General features: G+C 42.4%; 2 protein-coding genes across 4 annotated transcripts; one reads left to right on the top strand and one right to left on the bottom strand.

Annotated features, from left to right (window-relative positions):
* Nucleotides 1–3134: 3134 nt before the first annotated feature.
* On the bottom strand, nucleotides 3135–4328 carry LOC136462422 (RING-H2 finger protein ATL79-like). Its single transcript, XM_066461524.1, has one exon. The coding sequence runs from the start codon at nucleotides 4040–4042 to the stop codon at nucleotides 3422–3424; it is 621 nt and encodes a 206-aa protein (XP_066317621.1). The 5' UTR covers nucleotides 4043–4328; the 3' UTR covers nucleotides 3135–3421.
* Nucleotides 4329–12458: 8130 nt separating this feature from the next.
* On the top strand, nucleotides 12459–17964 carry LOC136462423 (uncharacterized). Of its 3 annotated transcripts, none has more exons than XR_010760713.1 (9): nucleotides 12459–12749; nucleotides 13931–14002; nucleotides 14105–14198; nucleotides 14659–15449; nucleotides 15562–15676; nucleotides 16204–16299; nucleotides 16397–16487; nucleotides 16813–16905; nucleotides 17198–17964. XR_010760713.1 is itself a non-coding variant. In XM_066461525.1 (8 exons), the coding sequence occupies exons 2-7, from the start codon at nucleotides 13941–13943 to the stop codon at nucleotides 16478–16480; spliced, it is 1242 nt and encodes a 413-aa protein (XP_066317622.1). In that variant the 5' UTR covers nucleotides 12459–12749; nucleotides 13931–13940; the 3' UTR covers nucleotides 16481–16487; nucleotides 17198–17964. The 3 variants fall into 3 exon arrangements, 1 of the variants encoding a protein (XP_066317622.1); XR_010760712.1 differs by having other exon boundaries at nucleotides 16777–16905; nucleotides 17198–17961; XM_066461525.1 differs by lacking the exon at nucleotides 16813–16905.
* The last annotated feature ends 2095 nt before the right edge of the window (nucleotides 17965–20059 follow it).

Genomic DNA, 20059 nt, shown 5'->3' on the forward strand with positions numbered 1-20059 from the left:
CCGAGCCGTCTAGGTGATGGCGATCACCAAGAGTAACAAGCACAAACTCTCACTTGACTAAGACAAGCCTAATGAGAAAGGTGGATGCACACTTGCTACTCCCTATGCACTAATGAGGTCCTTAATCTTGGATTATCAAATCTCAATCACCCCACTAGGTTATTGCTCTCCCTTGCACTCCAAAGGTGTTTCTCAGCTGAATAAATGGGCAAGAGAGCTAAGTTGAGCAAGTGGGAGAAGTATTTATACTCCCCACTTCAAAACATACCCGCTGTGGTCCAACTTAGCATTTTCGGGGTGACCGGACGCTCAGGTCAAAATGACTGGACCTGTCCGGTCAGTAGCCAATGGCTACATTGCGTCATCCTATCAGAGGAGTCTATTAGAGGGACCGGACTCATTGTAGTGTCCGATCTACCTGGACTGACGCGTCTGGTCAACAAATTTCCTCCCTAGATGCTTATTGTTGTTGACCGGACGCGTCAGCGCACGAGTCCGATCACTTTCTTCTTCTATGTCCGGTCAGCTATCTGCAACGATACCCTGCTGCTACAATTGGTCGGCACCTGCGCGTCCAATCCTAAGTAGGAGCCAGTGTCCGATCGTCCTTCTGCTGCATAGTAGCGTCCGGTCCCTGCTTCTCCTGCGTTCGGTCAATGAAATAACACTCCATTCACTTCCAAATCATGTACCTTTGTGAATGAGTTTGACTTCAATCAATCTTTGGGCTATACCTGAGCTACCTAGTGCTAAGTTTGATAAGTGTGCACCACACCTAAGACATTAGACTCACTTAGGTCAAACTACTAGTTCATACCCCCTTAATAGTACGGCCAAAGAAAAAACAAAGTCCTTAACTACTCTAAGTGTCTCTCCAACGTCAAACGACACTTAGAACTAGTCCGTCCTTAGCCTTGCCGTCTATCCTTTGAAAACCGAAACGATTTCCATCGATAGGGGCATGAATACCATAATTGCCCAATTAATCATCATTACCATGGTCTAACTCAAATTGCCTCTACAAAACACACGTTAGTCACAGTAATCTTGCGTCGTCATTAATCACCGAAACCCAACTAAAGACCTAGATGCTTTCATAACTCTCAAACTGTAGCGAGTGCGAAGCTGGAAGCATTTATGTCCCTGCATCCTCACCCCCAAGAACAAATCTTGAAGAAAGGCTGAGTTGCTAGTAATGCCTTATAGATCATACACACCCACTTGGATCTAATAAGGCCCTGTTGTAGGGTGTGTGTATGTATTTATATTTATGTAACAGCTAGAGAGTACAGTATAACCCAAACCCAACTCAATGACCACTAGCTATGGTCCACCTTGTCAACTAGAAGAAACTATTATATCTGCCTTTAGGACCAACAACTCATATGAATCAATTAAACCTGTTTTATCTTACGCTTTTAAATCACAATTTATGTTAATCACTGCATATAATGAGCTGTAAATTCACAACCTAAACCCTTAATCTCTTCCGAAAGCTGTTTGCTGACAGTACTAAAGGCGATTTCTACTTACAATTACGCATATGACCATATAGGCTTTAGTTTATTATTCCTTGTCGTAGATTGAAGTGCTGTTCGCAGTCCGTCCGTTATTTTTTTCCCCATATATAAATCAGCGACACCTTCATGTTTTCAAACGTGTTTCAATCATGAACAGGCAAACTGCTAACCACCGCAGCCCTGCTCATGTACTCCTCTGCTATTCTGCTATGATTCGCGTTGCCAATGAGGGACCAGGCGGAGGGGAGGGCGGACCGAAAATGACATGGATGGATTGGGCCAGCGGATCCATCATATGTTCTAGCGCGCGCACACCGCACCTGGAATCAACCAGACACCGATCGATCGAGTAGTACTGCAGATGATGATGACAATAATAAATAATAATGCTGATAGTTATTGTCATCTGCATGTTTCACTCAGGATATATGATACTTGTACTTGCATGTGTTTTCTTGAACTGCAGTTATTTTGGACAGTGATTATTTCCTCGGTTTCGAATGCAGAGTCGTTTTGGTTTTGTTCCGAGTCAAATTTCTTCAGTTTTAATCAAATTTATAGAAAAAATGTATGAACATATACACTATTGAATTAGGTTCATGAGATACGCCATGTAATTTATGTTGACAACATGATTGTTTAACATTATAGATATTGATATATTTTTCTATAAGCTTAGTTAAATTGAACAAGTTTGATTTAGTAGAAACTAAAACGACCACCTGCACTACAGTGATGGTATCGATCATTGATTGTTATATCAATCAATATAGCTAATCATCAGGCCGTGATGATGCTGAGAATGGGTATCCAACAAATCGAAGGGATAGAGATGATCCACACCATACCGTACAGGTGGTACAACGCAAGAAAGAGACTGGGACCCTTGCATGAGCGTGAGAGACCACATGACCAGAGGCTAGCGCCCACGGCCACGGCATCGATTTCAGGCTTTCTAGCTCATCTATTGAAATACTATGTCTACATAATGTATTTGTTTGATATTAGTATAGAAGTTAACATATATTTTTCAAAGTTTTTTTTTATGAAAACTAGAGAAGATTCGTTTAGAAAACTAAAGTGTCCTATTCGGAATGGATTCAACGGTTACCATTCGGCTTGCCATATGTGCTCACCAGAGTTGGCTCCCTCTTAAGGCTTCCGATACAATCTTTAAAAAATATATCTTTTAAAAAAAATCATATATACAAAAAGTGTTTCAACCTTATAGTTAGTGTTAGTCCATCAAATCTACTACGTTTTGGAATCAGACTTTATCATGATTATACATGCATGCTATGCTAACTTGAATGAGCACGGGTACTGCGTTCATGTCACGTACGGAACAACAATTGCATTAGGACTCTTATGTCTAATTCTCAGTAAAACCACTACGACTCTTATGCTTACGGGAATGAAGGACAGACGGACCGTGTGTGTGTGTGTGTGTGTGGAGGGGGTTGAGGGGAGTGAAGGATGGAACAAGAAAAAAATATTCTTTAATATTAGGTATAGATACATAGATATAGATATATTATTTCATTCTCAAGTATGCAATGCTATCATATTAGCAGTAGCTAGATACACAATCAAGGAACTTGTCTGCAATACCTACTTCGAACTGGCCAGGATCAAAGGGAAATAGCACTAACAGGCAGCAAGAGAAACTAACAACGAGACTAATTAATGACAACACTGAACAAATTAACTAAACAACAGAGTATATATATTGACACATTATTTTTACAAGGAATTATAAACCATCATTCCAATTGGACTATATCGCCTCTCCTCATCTGTCAAAATATTTATTTATTTACACACGCAAAGGGAAATTAAGGAACAACGACACCTGCTGCCAAGAACAGTGAACAGCGTGGCTACTGGCCAAACCGAGCCAGTCACGGCGACGATGGCGCGGCGGCCTCAGGCTGCGCGGTGGCGGCAGCTCCGGCGGCAACAGCGGCCGGCGCGCGGCACGTCGGGCAGGACGAGTGGCGTCCCCCCGCGAGCCAGCACTCGATGCAGCGCGCGTGGAAGCCGTGGCGGCAGGCCGGCATGACGCGCACGGCGTCCCCGTCGGCGAACTCGGCGAGGCAGATGGCGCACTCCGCCGCGGCGCCCGCCAGCTTGGTGCCCGCCGCGGAGTACACCAGGGCGGGCAGCGGGGGCGCCTCCACGGGCGGCTTTTCCGGGTCGGAGATGCTGGTGGCGTCGCTGTCCCTCTGCCCGGAGCTGGGGCCGGCGCGACCGCGGCGAGCTCGGCGGCTGCGACCGAGGAGGTAGCGCACGGCGGCGTTGAGCGCCAGGGCGAGAGCCAGCGCGGTCAGCAGGGCGGCCAGGATGACGGCCATGTTGCTAGCGAAGTCGCCGGCGCCAGAGTAGGGGCCCCACCGGTTGGTGGCGATGCTGCTTGTGGCGGCCGCGCCGGGGTCAGCGTGGCTGCTGCTGGGCTCCGACCGGTGGCCATGCTGATGGTCGTGCTCGTGCTCCGCCTGCCCCTGAGGCGCCATCGCCGCCATGGCCACCTGCAGGCTACTACTGACCTTGGTGTTGGACTGTTGATGAGGTTGTTCCTTCCTCTTTGCCTAGTTACCTCACTCACGACGACTCACCATACCAGCAGCTGCTTTGGTGCTTCATTAGCCGAATAGCCGGTGATATATGTTGCTGAGAACGTAAGTAAGCTAGCTAGTGAACAAACCAACAAAGCGAATCGATAGAGATGATCCATATACACCATTCGTACAGGTGGTACAGCACAAGAAAGAGACCCATGCATGAGCAAGAGGGACCACCATGACCACCGGTCTAGTAGCGCCCACGGGCCACGGCATATCTATCCATTCTAGCTAGCTAGGATTTCTTTCTAGCTAATCTTGATCGAGATGGATGTAGCATAGGGATTTACGTGTTACGTGGGTGACTCACAGAATCAAGCCTATTTGCAGATTTGAGAATAAACCTGCTTGCATCCCTAATTGCCAAAGATGATATTGTTGCGAAGACACCACAGATGCACCAAGCTGCCATTATGGCAATCTCTCTAAAAAAATGGAACTTCCAAAGGAACTCTTGGCATCAATAGTCATGTCTAAGGGAGCTAAGTTAAAGTTCTAGGTAATGTCAATCAAACTCCAGTAGGTTGTGGCAAAGATGCAGCCAAGAAAAAAGTGGAGAAGAGTCCTCTTATCAGGGAGCTTTGTCGTGTGCCTACGGCACACGGCAAATAAACTAAAACACTCGGCAAACCCTTCGCCAAGTGTAACACTCGGCAAATGACACACGACAAAAATTTATCGGCAAACTCACTTTGCCGAGTGTTTTTCGTCGGGCACTCGGCAAAGACGTTGCCGAGTGCCCAAAAAACACTCGACAAACATTTTTCGTAAGAAATAAAAAAATAAATTGCCACCGGCTGCCGCCCACCACGGCCACCACGCCGCCACCCACCACGGCCACCACGCCGCCACGCCCGCTGCCCCACACCGGACGCCGCCACGCCACCCACGCCACCAAGCCCCACGCCGGACGCCGCCCGCCACCACGCCACCCGCCCGCCACGCCGCACGCCACTCGCCACGCTGCACGCCACCCGCCGGATCCGGGAGAGGGGAGGGTCGGCCGCCGGGACGCCGCCAGATCCGGGAGGGGAGGGGCCACCGTCGGATCTGGGGAAGGAGTGGAGGGGGCGGCGGCCGGGGGAAGTAGGGGTGGCCAGGCCACCGGATCCGGCCGGGAGGGGAGGGGCCGCCGACGGGGAGAAGGGGGAGGGGGTGTGCGGACACGGTGTGGGGAAGGGGAGGGGGTGTGCGGACGCGGCGTAGAGAAGGGGAGGGGGCGTGCGGACGCGGCGTGGGGGAGAAGGGGAGGGGGCGGCGGCGGGGGGAAGGAGGGGTGGCTGGGCCACCGGATCCGGTCGGGAGGGGAGGGGCCGTCGGCGGGGAGAAGGGGAGGGGGCGTGCGGCGCGGGGAGAAGGGGAGGGGGCGTGCGCACGCGGCGCGGAGAAGGGCAGGGGCGTGCAGCGCCGGGAGAAGGGGAGGGGGCCGTGCAGGGAGAAGGATAGGGCGCGTCTGCGGTTAAAAAACATTTTTTCCCTTTGCCGAGTGTCCTGGATCTGGGCACTCGACAAATTTTTATTTTTTATTTTTTTCTTCTCCTTCTTTTCTAGAAAAAATATTTTTTCCTTTGCCGAGTGTCCTGGATCTGGGCACTCGACAAAGTTTTTATTTTTTAATTTTCTTCTTCTCCTTCTTTCCTAGAAAAAATATTTTTTCCCTTTGCCGAGTGTCCTAGATCTGGGCACTCGGCAAAGTTTTTTTTTTCATTTTTTTTCTTCTCCTTCTTTCTCAGAAAAAGATTTTTGTTTCCTTTGCCGAGTGTCCTAGATCTGGTCACTCGGCAAAGTTTTTTTTTTCATTTTTTTTTCTTCTCCTTCTTTCCCCAAAATTTTTTTTCTTTTTTGCCGAGCGTCCTGGATCTGGGCACTCGGCAAAGTTTTTTTTTTATTTTTTTCTTCTCCTTCTTTCCCAGAAAAAAGATTTTTACTTCTTTGCCGAGTGTAAAAAAAACACTCGGCAAACCCCATAGTATTTTTTTTACACTCGGCAAACCTCTTGTTTACCGAGTGTTTTTTTTTTGCTGAGTGTTTTTAGCGTAGCACTCGGCAAAGATCTTATTTGCCGAGTAACCGAGAGAATACACTCGGCAAACATAAAAACACTCGGCAAATTTAACGTTTCCGGTAGTGTATCTGGTATTGTACATGACACACCCATAGCTTGGCATGATCATGTTGTTTCTTCTCAACAGATTCCTAGAGTTCATGATGTCATAAAGGGGAAGCCAGAAGAACTTGTGCTTTCCCCTTGCGCAATATTTCCACATCCATGAGAAAAGAGGCGAGTTGGGTGTTGTGCCAATAAATTGTAGGCAGGCCTTCTTGAAGCTAAATTCCTCACCTCCCCACATGTAAGTTCAGGTGTCTCTAACTCTCCGTGATCATTTTTCAGATGCATGCTCTGAATGAGTTCATGTACTTCTGACAGTTGTTCGGAAGCTAAAGTGGATAGAGGAATCCAAAAGTTCCCGATGACTGGTCTTGTTAGAAAATCTTTGAGTGAGAAATTCGGCTTCATGGGGAAATTAAGAAGAGTTGTGGGTAAGCTTGTTTAAGGATGCGGCCACACCAAAGGTCTTCCTAGAAAAGAACAGTTTCTCCTTGGCCAGGGTCGCAGAAAGTTGTCATTCTAAAAGAATCAATCAGTTTGATTATGCCTCTCCACCAAAATGATCCAACTGGTGTTCTACCTTGAGGTGGGTTCCCTTTTCTGTAAAGGCATTTCCATGTTAGCTAGGTGAACCCAGGGATGTCGATTATAGAACTTGTGGAGCTCTGAGATTAATAACGCTAGGACTTCTTATTCTGTTGGTCTTGTAGCTTTGGAATCCTTGTAGTACCCCTCATTTACATGTGATTTTTTTTATTTAAACACCGGAGGGGGGGGGGGGGGGGGGGGGGGGGGGGGGTGTGGGCGCTGAGGGGCCCCACCTGAATAATTTCCATTGATTCCGGACAAGCCGGGAAATGGGTGGAGGCGTGCTCCGTTAGGTTTGGTACAAGCCATTGGCCAAAGGGGAACAATGAAGCTAGAGAGAGGGAGCGGTTGTTACATAGAAAACAAATTGCTCCAACAGTTTGTTAGAGGTCGAAGCCTGGTGAGGAAACAATGTCGCCAAAGCTCAGTCTTCCTTGCACGCAATCATCAAGCGAGCCAGGTTGGTTGCTCTTTCTGAACACCACGGCATTTCTGTGTGTTCCTGAGATGCTAGCAGACATGAGCTGCATGTGGTATATCGCATGTTATATTAACAATTTATAATGGTTGTTAACTACCATCAACAGCAGTTTCATGGCCATGAAACTCTAATCCTCTTTCTCTTCCTTGATACATGCAAAATGGTAATTTTTGCTCACATATCACCTCATTTAATTCCCGTGAAACTCCCATGACATCCTCATTGAGATTGGCCTTAGATCAGCTATCCTAGGCAACCGATGGAATTATACAGGTATCTGTTGAGCATCTGACAGCATATTCAAGAGGTCTTGTCATAGAGAAATTTGAGCATATTTGCTGCGGCAATATTAAAAGGCTACCTACAAATCTTATTGGCTATCTATGGAGGCGTACAAATATACTACACCGCAGTACCACTACAACTACCCTAAGCTACAACTTACAAATGCATCTTATGATCCTAATAGTTATTTTGCAAGTCATATAAATTCTCATGTTGGTGTTGCTAGTCATAATGATACTAGATATGTTGCATCGGCTAATACTATTATTAATGATCCTCATCATAAACATCATAATTATGAATATTATGGTCAAGAGCCGATGTCAATTGTAAATTCTTCGAGTTTTGATGCTACTAGCAACATACAACATGTAAATCTTTATTCATTGACTATAAGTTTACAATATGTGGTTTCACCACAAGACATGCCGATGAATAAGAGAATTGGCCATGACAATGCTAATTATTTAGCCAATTGCTCTCAAAATTCAGCACCACATGCCAATATTCCTATTCATAATTTGGCTTCTTATGTTACTCCCAACTCAAGCCGAATTAATAAAAATTCAGCAAGTTATGCTAATGGTCATAGTCATGATTTGATTTGGCTTCATATGTTGCTTCTAATTCGAGCCGAATCAATAAAAGGTGGATACGTACCTACCTTGAGACTATTAGCAAGAGGCCGATCACGTATGAGTCATCGACCATGAGTATGAAAAAAGAAGGTTTGCCTATTTGTACAGCGAGTAAAGGTCGAGTTGATTCAGATGTAAGCGAATGTTCGACTATCAAAGCTGAACAACACAATATCCTTTTGGAATCAATCACATCTCGAGAACTAAGTCTTGCTATAGAAAAGCATGGAAAGCGCATGAAACCGGCTAGACTTGATTTTTCAGAAGCTAACGGGGGTGTATATTTATCTAGTAATTTCTACATCGTTGATGGAGATCAAGCCCCTACAAGCAAGAAAGGAGGGTTGCCTGCTTGCTCAAAATCAGCTGAGCCGACTGCTGCTTGCCCTGAATTGGCTAGGCCGACTATCCCTGCTAGTACCCAAGCCGGCCTAGCTGACTTCCAGTCGGCTAAGCTGATTTTCTTGGTTCCTACAGCTGACGATGCGTCTTCGGATGATTCGACAACTATTGTTGATCGTTCTCTGGAGATGAAGAGCAACACCATTCAAATCAAGGACATGCACTTCTTCGACACAATCAACAAGGTAGTAAACATAAATATTTTGCTCAAATTCCTTTTCGGTCATACTATTTTAATTTCTTCATCTATTAGAGATATCCTTGCTAGTAGTTGTAAAAGACCGATTGAGAATGACATTTTATTTGTTGATGATAAAACAAATTCAGATTCTATCGACCAACATATGATGCCATATGGCAAGGCCGATAGTGCTAATTTATCAAAGTTGAGACTTTCCAAAAGGAATTGCAAATGTGTGGCTAAATGGATTGATATTAACTCTGATCCCTTTGTTTGCCTAACTTTAAAGCCGACTCCACAAAAGAATCGGTTGAAGAAATCAAAGTACACCTTTGACTTTACTTTTTGTGATCATGTCTTTGATATATTGCTTAAGAATAATTTTATTAGAATCATTGATCATAATGCTTTGCCATCTATTCAAAACTTAGAATACCTTAAATATTGCAAGTGGCATAACTCATCTGACCATAATACTTCTAATTGCAATATGTTTCGTCAAGTGATCTAATCGGCCATTGATAAATGACGATTGAGATTTTCTAAACCTCAATAAATGGACCAGTTGGATTCAATTGTACTTGGTGGCAAACAGGTTTCGAATCGATTTGCATTAGCCGATACCCTCAAAGCTCAAGACTCAAATACCCAAGAGAGAGATGTGGAGCCCTCAAGTGTAGACAAGGTTGTTGTTCATGAATTGCAAATAGAGATATTCTAGAGGACAACAAAAGTATCACAATTTTAGAAGACACTGGGCGGCAGGTGAAATCTCTCCAACCGAAGCAAAGGTCGATTGATCCCGTTGAGCAAGGGGGATCGGCTAAAGATCCTCCATTAAAGCATGTCTACCAAGACGAGGAGAAAAGGGTGGATGCTCACATAGCTATTGGAGGTAAAGGCCATGACAAGCAAAAGGGTAGAAGTCCAAAGCTTAGCTTCTAGGAACTTCTAGCTAAATATACGAAGGAAGCAGAAATGAATGTCACTAATTGACCAAGAAAGGTCCCATCATCAAGATTGCCTTGAAAGCACAAATCTCAAGAGAGAAATTGACAAAGGAATAGATCACATGTAGTAACAACATATTCTCCTTTTGAGCAACCAATTCCTACGTCATATTGACCATAACCCACTAATTTTCATCCTAATCCACCATAGGGATGATTTGATCAACAGGCACATATTCCATCATATTTTAGGCCACAATATGTAGAGTATGCAGCTCCTAGACATTCAGGAAGATCATCATCTTATAAATACCGTTTGATCAAAATCAGTCTAGAGTTCAACCTAAGAAGAAGGTGGTAAAACAAGTTTACCGCGTGAAGTATGATGGCCGAAAGAAGAGTGAAGATCTGAATGCAACTATTGAAAAGCCAATTACATTGTTGAAAATCTGGCTATTGATGGCAAAGAAGAAAATAAGTTACAAAAGCTTAGTGCAGAGAAACTGAAAGAAAAAGGCTTGACATGGGTTCTAAAAGGAGTGTTCAAGCTCAGAAGGATGATGCTCAAGCAAGTGGTGCAACAAAGGCGAAGGAAAGGAGATTCAAGAAATATTTGCTAAATTGGGGGTTTGCATCAAATCATCAAAATTATTGGTCATGACATCATCCATATTCTATGCTTATGCCGATGTGGAATTCATCCCTCGGTACGCATGGTTATCCCTTAGCTCCTTATTTTGATCCTTAGTATGGGTCTTTATATTATGGAGGGATGTCAGATTATTTTGCTTATCAATGATTTCTATTTTAAGAGCCAAAGCATTGTATTTCGGCTATGCATACTCATGTGTATGGATTCATATGGCTGATATTTTATTATTGCCCTTAGCGTAAAATATAGCCAATGAATACTTGTAACCATCGTACTATAACTCCATAAAATTATTTCGATGGCTTCAAGACCCAGAGGAATGATACATGTACGGCTGAAAAAATTGATCGAGCTAATTATTGTCTTTAGCACAAAATATATATGGCTCAGTGACCATGTGTATTTATGTAATCTATATAGCACAACCGATCATAAAAATCATATAAGAGCATCTTCAAAAGTCTTTCTAAAATTTACTCTCTAAACCATCATTTGGAGAGTCGTTTAACTAACAATCGATTTCTATATCTTTGGGTCATCTAATAATTTTTTATATCTTGTGCGTAATCTAGAGAGTCATCCTCATTCTTTATCTTTGGCTAGCGAAAAATCCGAAATAAGGATATCTATATTTGAAGATCCAATTAAGGAGGCTGTTAGAGGGTATTCTTTAACAAAATCTCTATTCCTATCCTATAAATTAAATTAGAAAGGACTAGCAAATATGTTCGTGCATTGCAACGGTATCCAATATGTAGTGAGTTGTAGCACGGGTCATAAGTTTTAGTCAAAAATTAAATTAACTTAGTAGTAAAAATCTTTATTTTTTAAGGAGTCAAAGATAAAAATGGATGTGATCTCTTATTTATTGTTTGTTTTACTCTTATTATATTTATTAGAACACAAAAAAAACCAGATGGATAAAACAATGAAAACAAGATTAGAAAAGTCGAGCTATTGTCAAAAACATCCACGAGAAAAAAAATCAGAGCATATACTTAAAGTTAAATAGAAAACAGTCATGACAAAAATTAGAATATACTCTAGAAAATAGCCACCGAAAAAACCCAGAACATGTTCGGAGCCAAGTGAAAAGCGTTCAAATGAACGTAAAGCAACACGTACTCGGAGCGAGTAAAAACGGACAAACCTGGAAAAAGTGAAAAAAAAACAAAAAGAAACTAAACAAAGAAATTCTACCCTTCTTTTCTCTTTATTAGATTTATATTCTTATATTTTTGCATTTGGATTAAGATTCCTATTCCGGTTACTCGGAGTCGGAGAAACCTAATTGGATTAAGATTCCTAGTTGTCCATATTATTATATTTTTTCTATTTGGATTAAGATTCCTATTCACCCAAAATCGGAGAGATCTAATTGGATTAGAATTCCTAGTTATATAAAAAGAAGGGTTATAGGTGGTTTTTCATATTCACAAAGTTAGTTAAGGGATGGCCAAATCAAAAAATAGGTAGAGAGAATTTTTACCTCTTTATTATTAGGTATAGATATAGATATAATTTTTGCAGATGCACTAATGAAACTGTGCGTTAAGACCCGCCTCGGTTACTGGACCTCCTTCACTTATGCGTGCGGCCCGCATAAGGTTTGGGTGGGCCGAAATCGGACCTAGTATTTAGATCGAACTTGGAATCCCTCGTTTGGGTGTGTTTGGTTCAAGGAATGAGGTGGTCTATCTTCTTCTCACTCCTCATTTTTTTATTTGATTTGTGGAATAGAATGAGATAATCTATCACCACCTTATTTCTCACAGGCTAATAACTAATATATCGTGGAACGAGTTGATTCAACTAAAATTCATGAGATGAGTTCACCGAGTATGGATTTTTTCTTTTCTTTTGAGAATCTCATGAATCCTGGACTTTTTTTTTTTTTTGAGGGGAACGAAGCATGGATGACTGTAGAAACAAAACAGCACAGGCCCATACGTCTCAGCTTGTGAGCCCAATCGTCCTGGCCTCATATCCCCCTTAGGCCCATCAACAAGCCGCGCTGCTCTCGTCTCGTCGGCCGGCTCCCTCGCGTTCTCTCCGTTTCTGCCTTCCTCGCCCACCGCCGCGAAATGCAGTAAAGCACGCAAAGACCCCGCCCCCCAATTCCAATCTCGCCGCCGGCGCTCCGCTTCGCACCGCCAGGAGCAGCCTGTCCTCCATCCGATTGATTTTTTCTCCGCGGCTTCAATTCCTGAGCCCCTGGAGCCGCCTCGATCCGGACTCGCCCGCGTTGCGTTGAGTTGGGGAACGAACGCCTCCGTCTCCGTTGCTCCCCCTGCTAGCATCATCAGTTGTCGCTGGAATTGGTATGCGTCTTTCTCGATCGACTCTCCTCAAATCCTATCTATCCGCGCGCGTGTCTTCCTTTCTACAGAGTATTCTGCTTTTGCAACTTCATGACTGCGGCTTGTGATGGACGAAAACGTAATCATCATTATTCGTTATATAAACGGATATATTGCTATGCTACTTCATCATGCTTCGAATAGAGACCTAACCTGCTAGGCATATCTGCTACTAATATAAGCATATTCAATCTAGTTATTATGAGAAATACATTCCAACAGCTACAGAAACATCACTGTTCTTATTCTAAGCAGATTTAATAACTGTACAAGTGTCCCGCTCATGTTCACCACTATTCTGGCTTCATGCATGATACACCTCGATTGTGTATTTGGCACTCGCATCTAGGTCTAATGACACTGATTGTTCACAATTAGTTCAACAATGATTGTTCACTATGAGCTAATTGTGAACAATCAGTGTCATTAGACTTAGATGCAAGTGCATGCAATAGGTGGCCTCTCCAAATTTGGTAGTGCTGGCACAAGCCAAGTGCTAGTGCTAATCCTAGCATAGGATCTGTGGGCTGTGGCTACCAGCCACAATCACAAGAGAGAACCGACATTAGGATTTCCTGTAACTCAAGTTTTAGACTTTCACAATTTTAATTTGTATTATTATTTATATTTATTTATTAAAAAATAGTAAAACGTATCCGCATATCATGTTTCCTAGAAAATTGCCGTATCCGTGTATCCGTATCCTTCCGATATCGATACTATCCGTATCCATGCTGCATAGACTATGAGTTTATAAGATCTTCAATACTAACAACTAACTAAAACTGTAAGGAAAAACACCGTTTCCAGTTAAGCTCTGTGCAATGCTCGTACCTGAGATGTTTTTCAGGTCCGGTCCAATGTCCCCATCACATCTGCACATTATATATAATAGTACAGCTTGAAAAGTTCCTTCCCTCTTTCATTGCTCATGGCATCACCAATATATCTTTGTTCAAGTCTGTGTAGGAGATTGATCCTGATACCTCTCGTAACTGCTGCATTTATTTAACTTTTCAAAGAGAGATTAATATGCCTCTACTCGCCAAAGGGTTATTACACCATGTGTCCATGTGTGATGTTAATATTTGGCTCCTACTTCTGTGCCTGATGCTTTTTTCCCCATTGTTTTTCAACTGTAGGAGTATTCCTATGGAGACGATCTCATGCTGTCCCATCTGCAATATACAAGTTCTCACGGTTGAGCTGGAATGGTAATGGCGGATTCTTCTCCATGCTTCTGCAATTGAGCGTGTCCTCTCTTCTTTTTTTTTTCTCCCCTGGCATTATACACAACGTACCACTATCTTTTGTAGGCATGCCAATAGCCACTTTGATGATGATCAACTCCAAAGGGACATGGAATTAGCACATCAGATGGCAATTGCTGAATCAAGTACAAATACCATGGTAATAATCTTGCTTTCGCTTCTTTTTCTCACATTGTTTTAATAATAGTAGCTGTAGATCATGGTTCATTTCAATAATTGAAAGGTTTTCTCTGCATAGCACTTGCTGAATCTAGTACAGATACCATGGAAATATTCTGCTCACAAGTTTCTCTCTTTCATAAGAATAAAATAGGCATGGATCATTATTCATTTCTGTAGTACAATTTCTCTGTGCGTGTGCGTGTGTGTGTGTGTGTGGGGGGGGGGGGGGGGGGGGTGTAGGGCGCCTTACAGTGTTTACATGCATTGTTTGAAATTGTTGCTGTTAAAACCTTCATCAGAGATATGCTTAGACTTGAGGCAGAAAGTGAAATACTGTTCTAGTTGTCCTGGTTTGTGGTCCATAAACGCCTTGTACTTGATGTTTTGCATTCCTTGTTTTGGCAGAGTTATAATTCAGCTGATCTTTTTTTTTCCAGAATGACCCAAAACGTTATAGTGGATCACTCACTAGTGACTCTAATACTCTAGGGGCCACATCGAGTCATAGTGGATACTTGCGCCATCACAGTGAGCTATTGGAGGAACAAATCTCTTGCTTGGTCAGAGCACAAATTCAAAGCGAAGTTCAAGAAGTCGAAGGCAGTATTATGAACTTGTTGAGGAGCTGCTTGGAATCAGAAGATGGTCCCTCGACAAGTATGATATCATGCTATATTGACCATCATCAGAGTCTTTCATCAGAAGATAAGGGGTGGGGATGTGGATGGAGAAATATTCAGATGCTGAGCTCTCATCTATTGAAGCAAAGGCCAGAAGCTAGAGAAGTATTATTTGGTGGTTCTGGATTTGTTCCTGACATCCCTTCACTCCAGAGGTGGCTTGAGATTGCTTGGGACAAAAATTTTGATACGATTGGCTCCAGCCACTTTCATAACGAAGTTTATGGTGCCAAGAAGTGGATAGGGGCTGCAGAATGTGCTACCCTCTTCCGCTCGTTTGGCCTCCGTGCAAGGATTGTAGATTTTGATAGCACAGAATCATCTGACCTCCAAAGTAAGAATGGAAGCCGTGCAGCGAGTCAAGTACGAGGGCCTATGGACAAGTTCTTAATAAAGAATAACTCTCCAAAATCATCGTCTGAACTTTGTCGAGAGGATGCTGAAAGTATGAGAGGCCAACAGGCCCTTGTTGACTGGGTTTGGAACTACTTTGCCAGTGGGCGCTCTGATAGATTAGCCACACAGCGTGTCACTGTCAGCAATAAAACGTAAGATCTTCTATGTCTCCCTTTTGAGAAATGTTCTATCCCATAATCTGAAATGCTTACAGTATCTAGAAATAACTTTGTTATAGACTAACTAAAGAGGTGCCATTCACAGCCCACTGTATTTTCAACATCAAGGTCATTCAAGGACAATAGTTGGGATTCAAAAGAAAATGGGTCATCGTGGATTTCAAGAACAATACACCCTTTTGATTTTAGATCCTGGCCATGTAAGTTACAGTTATCATTCATTTTATTGGTCTAAACTATTTTCCCTTTATTGTCAGTTACTCCTAGTTGTGATTTAGTCTCACATTCTATTTGAAGCTCAGCTTATGGTGTAAGTTGGTTGGTTTCAAAGCTCAGCGAGTATTGTGCTATTTTATTTTTTGTTCTTCATGCTTTTTGCTGAACAATCACTTTGAGGACCACCAACATAAACTGAACATCTGGTGTCTAACTCGGCGTGCATGTATGTTTAACCCTATAGAAAATCATGAGGCCCTCCTGCTTCTCATGTGAATGGACTCTTGTGGTATTTGATTGAGAAAGCAGCAGCTTAGATGCCAAAAGCACCTGTCCACATTCGTTGTAACAAGTCATTGTTTTGATGCGTTGCAACATGTTGTGGATTATATTTTCTTTGCTTCGGTTCCTTATTTTGTATGCATACCCCATTTTGAAACTTCTAGAATAGACTTTGAATTGCTGTTTCTCTGTCAGTACGCCATTCAAATGTTTTCCCTTAATGCCACAGAGAACTGCAGATCTTGAAAGGTCTCTAAGAAGCAAAAAAGGATGGCAGCGTCTGGTGAAGAGAGGTGTCCACACGCTCAGGAAGCCACAGTATCAGGTACATCAAATGGCCCAAAGTACATGAAATTAAGAAGGCTCAGATGAATTTGTACATCTATATAATACATTATCTGGTGTACATGTCATGTCATCAGTTGTGTTATGTGGATCCTGGAATTGCTAATTCAGAAGAGATGGAGCAACTGAAGATTATTGCTGGTATACTAGTCAGGTTTTAGGTTCCTGGTAAGTATGAAAACTAACCCTGTGTTTCTTTGTTTATATATGTTAACAGTATAGACACACTGGGTAATTTAGATCACTACTCATCTTGTTATCCATTGTTCAGATATACAACAAAAACAAAATGAACAATTCAATTATGAGAAATTGTGGCTAACTAATTATTGGTTTTCATACCACTGTTTTATTGATGCCTTTGTCAGTTACTTTGACCTAGCTCAATGCTGTATTTGTGCTGTATTACCTTGATGTTCTGAAGCATGTTTCTCCGTACTTCTTATTCGTTCAACAGCAAACAGGATGAGGATTATATGTTTTTTGCACACAGAGCACTCTTCACTGGTTGAAGAAGCAAGAACATCTAATACATTGTCAAACTGTGTGTTGTACGAATGGCACCGCAAGGATGGCCTTGCAGAAAGTATGATATATTTTTCCCCCTGTGTCCGTATGTTTCGAAGAAATACATGAAAATTCTTTAAGTCTTAGTCGACGTTTGTTCAGCGTCTTGAATATTTCACAGTTGACAGTACCCTCTCTCAGGCCTTTTTTTTAATCAGAAAATGGAATGTAGTTCAAGACATAAATGTCAATCTAATATTCAGTGTGGTCCTAACAAGACATGCTTGACTCATGCGAAATGCTAAGCCAAGCTTGCTGCTTAACTATTGTTTGCAGAATCTTTGACACGGCCTGACTGATTCTTATTGCAGACAATCTGCTGTTGTTTGGACGACCTTTGAAGAACCCTGACTGCTTTCATACTGAACCTGCCAGTTGATGGTGGTTGCATCTGAATCTGTGGTGTAGGTAAACGAAACATAACTTGATGTTGCTATCTTATGGGGCCAAGTTACTAGAGCCCGGTACAGTCACTTGTGTTCAAGCGGAGAATCAAGTATTTGTGCATATAACATCCTGCGCCTAATCTTTTGTTATGCATCTGATGCCGCGCACTCAGCTCAGTTGACTAGAATATTGACTCAAGGATTATATTCTGCATGGAGTTGGAATCTGGAAATGGTTGAAGCTGCTTTCAGTTACAGCAGGATCGGGTTCCTAAAACAAGCAGATTTCTGTGAAAGTGGTCAGTTCATCGGAATTTTGTAGGTGCCGTGCTCCCCTGTAATCATACCTCAAAAACTGAAGGGCAAAGGAGTCATGGTGGCGCTAAACTATGCTGATCCTTACCTGTTTATGATCTAGAAGCAGAGCGTCTTCAACCCACTGTCACATGGTGAAAACGTTGTTGGTCAATATAATTCAGCTGTAGCACATGTTTTTCAACTTTCTCAATAGGTAGACACACGGTGCATACCTTCATCTTCTTTGACAGTTCATCCCAGTACTTGACATACTCCTCATCAGTTTCATAGCAGCTAAAAGTTAAGTGGTACTTTTCCCAATCAGGATACTCGTCAAAATCATGCCATATCCAAATGAGAGAAGCAATATGCGTGACTTAAAGGAACAATACTAGATCCTTCCATTTGATTAAGTACTAACACAATACAAACATGGAAAGAGAATGAGCATTCAACCTTTTGATGTAACTCAATATATACTTTGACTCACATATATACTGCTCAAATGAAAATCCATGTGATCACGTTTTCAGAAACATACATACATATATATTTGCTTACTACAATTGAGAGGAAAAACTCAAGAACAATAAGGACAAAATAAAAGCTTACCCGGCTTTTGACAAAACAAAATAGACTTCAAATACAATAACAGATTCAATAGCATGGACTTAAGGATTACGGATGTGCCACCTCTCTAGAGTGTGTTGCCATGTTTGCAATCCTATCCTATTTTTCGATATAAACTAGTACGAAAGCATTATACAATATACACGCTGCCATGGCACCGGTATTTAAGGTTAGTAAAAACTTCAGATGCAAATTCGAACATAAGTGGAATTGACTAGTATGAACAGTCAGCACAACAAATTACAATTAGCATTTTCGAATGCCACACGAAGGACAATGTTTGGCAAATAACTAGCATTGTTGAATATCACACAAGTGACTTGGACGACATGGGGACGTGAAAGATAGTGCCAACCACCAAAACATTTGACTCAACAAAAGGAAGATTTTTTTAAAGCCCTTCGAAAGGTAATATATGTTCTATGTACTTAGTAACTAGCTTCCTGTTTGTGTTACTAATCTGGTATTATCCTTGTAATAAGGGCACGCAGAATTGAAGGAGAAATGAAAACAATATATTCAAAGCATGAGTAAAACCGCTAAAAGTGCATTCCAACAAATTGATTTCAGAGCTTGGCTGCTTAATGGCAATATGTGTTCAGATTTTTTTTCCCAGCTAGCCAGTGCTAATCCAAAAGAGTTGTAAACTAGTCAAAAATTTATATGCGGAGAACAAGGATTTAGAATGTTGTTGTCCAAGGAAAATAAAGTAACTAATGAAGAGGTAGCATTTCAGAAACAAACTTAGCAAAAATTTCCCTAGTTGAATAAAGACCAGGAAGCTGGTTGAGCTAAAAAAAAAGACCAGGAAGCTGGTCACAGGAATGGCCAACTGACGTGCAATCATGGAGGCTATTGCAAGTGATAGAATGTCATGCACTCATGCAAAAGATCAGAGTAGCTCTTATAAATGATCGTGAGGCAACAACAACAAGAATTCATTTTGGATGCAGTTTAAATACTGATGACAAAACGGAGGTGATATCAAGTACTCACAGCTCTTGTAGGGACTATGCGCTGGTAGTCATCCAGCTCGGCGAGATCAAAATACTGGCGATCGTAGGTCCAACCGAAGATGCTAGGACATAGCTCAAAGGGGTTATCCCAATCAAAAACCTCATCAGGGTACTCGCTGGCACTGCAGCAGTGGTGTCATCCCAGTTGAGACTACCCTCTCCTCCAACATCTGCACACAGATCGAACAAGGATTGATTTGAGGGCATCTATTGATTGTAAATAAGTGGAATTGAAATGAAGTGCAATACATGTGGTGTATATATTAAGCGGAGTACATATAATCATCAAATGTATAGACAACAGTTAGATTATATGATGTGATGATATAGAGCAAGCTTGCCTTGTACTCTCTGAAGCGAAGGCCACAGAGGCGTTGATACACCTCTTCCCTGTGTTTGCCCTTTAGCGAGGGTGCAATCTGAACGTAGATGGTGTTAACCCACAGGATCATCGGCTTAGGTGAGTGAACAACTCATCAGTTTTACCAAGCACTCACTAATGTTGCTAAGTATCCACTAGCTAAGCCGACCACATACGAGCGTTGTTCGTCCCCACACACTATGGCTAGAGGTTGAAGAAGAGGGAGAACAGAGTATACACACACAGTACAAGACACCAGTGTTGGCCGAAGCACTGTATGGGAGATGACAAATCTGAACTCTCTCTACTGAGTTGCCGTGGTAGTCTATTTATACAACTCTATCCATCTAGTCCTAGTACAGCGCACATGTTGCAACAGTAACTAGATAACACAGCAGGACTGACTTCTACGTCTGTCCCTGCATGTGGCTACAGTGCGGCAGGTGAGCCATTCGGTGCCTGTCTCTGCAGTGCTACAGTACC

The sequence above is a fragment of the Miscanthus floridulus genome, chromosome 7 (genome assembly GCF_019320115.1).
Source record: "Miscanthus floridulus cultivar M001 chromosome 7, ASM1932011v1, whole genome shotgun sequence".
NCBI classification, from domain to species: domain Eukaryota; kingdom Viridiplantae; phylum Streptophyta; class Magnoliopsida; order Poales; family Poaceae; genus Miscanthus; species Miscanthus floridulus.

Excerpts from the sequence above, each read along its gene's own strand:
- LOC136462422 (XM_066461524.1), bottom strand. The coding sequence starts at position 4,042 with ATGGCGGCGATGGCGCCTCAGGGGCAGGCGGAGCACGAGCACGACCAT.
- LOC136462423 (XM_066461525.1), top strand. The coding sequence starts at position 13,941 with ATGGAGACGATCTCATGCTGTCCCATCTGCAATATACAAGTTCTCACG. Across the intron at positions 14,199-14,658 it reads AATCAAGTACAAATACCATG|AATGACCCAAAACGTTATAG; the intron begins GTAATAATCTTG and ends TTTTTTTTCCAG. Across the intron at positions 16,300-16,396 it reads TCAGGAAGCCACAGTATCAG|TTGTGTTATGTGGATCCTGG; the intron begins GTACATCAAATG and ends TCATGTCATCAG.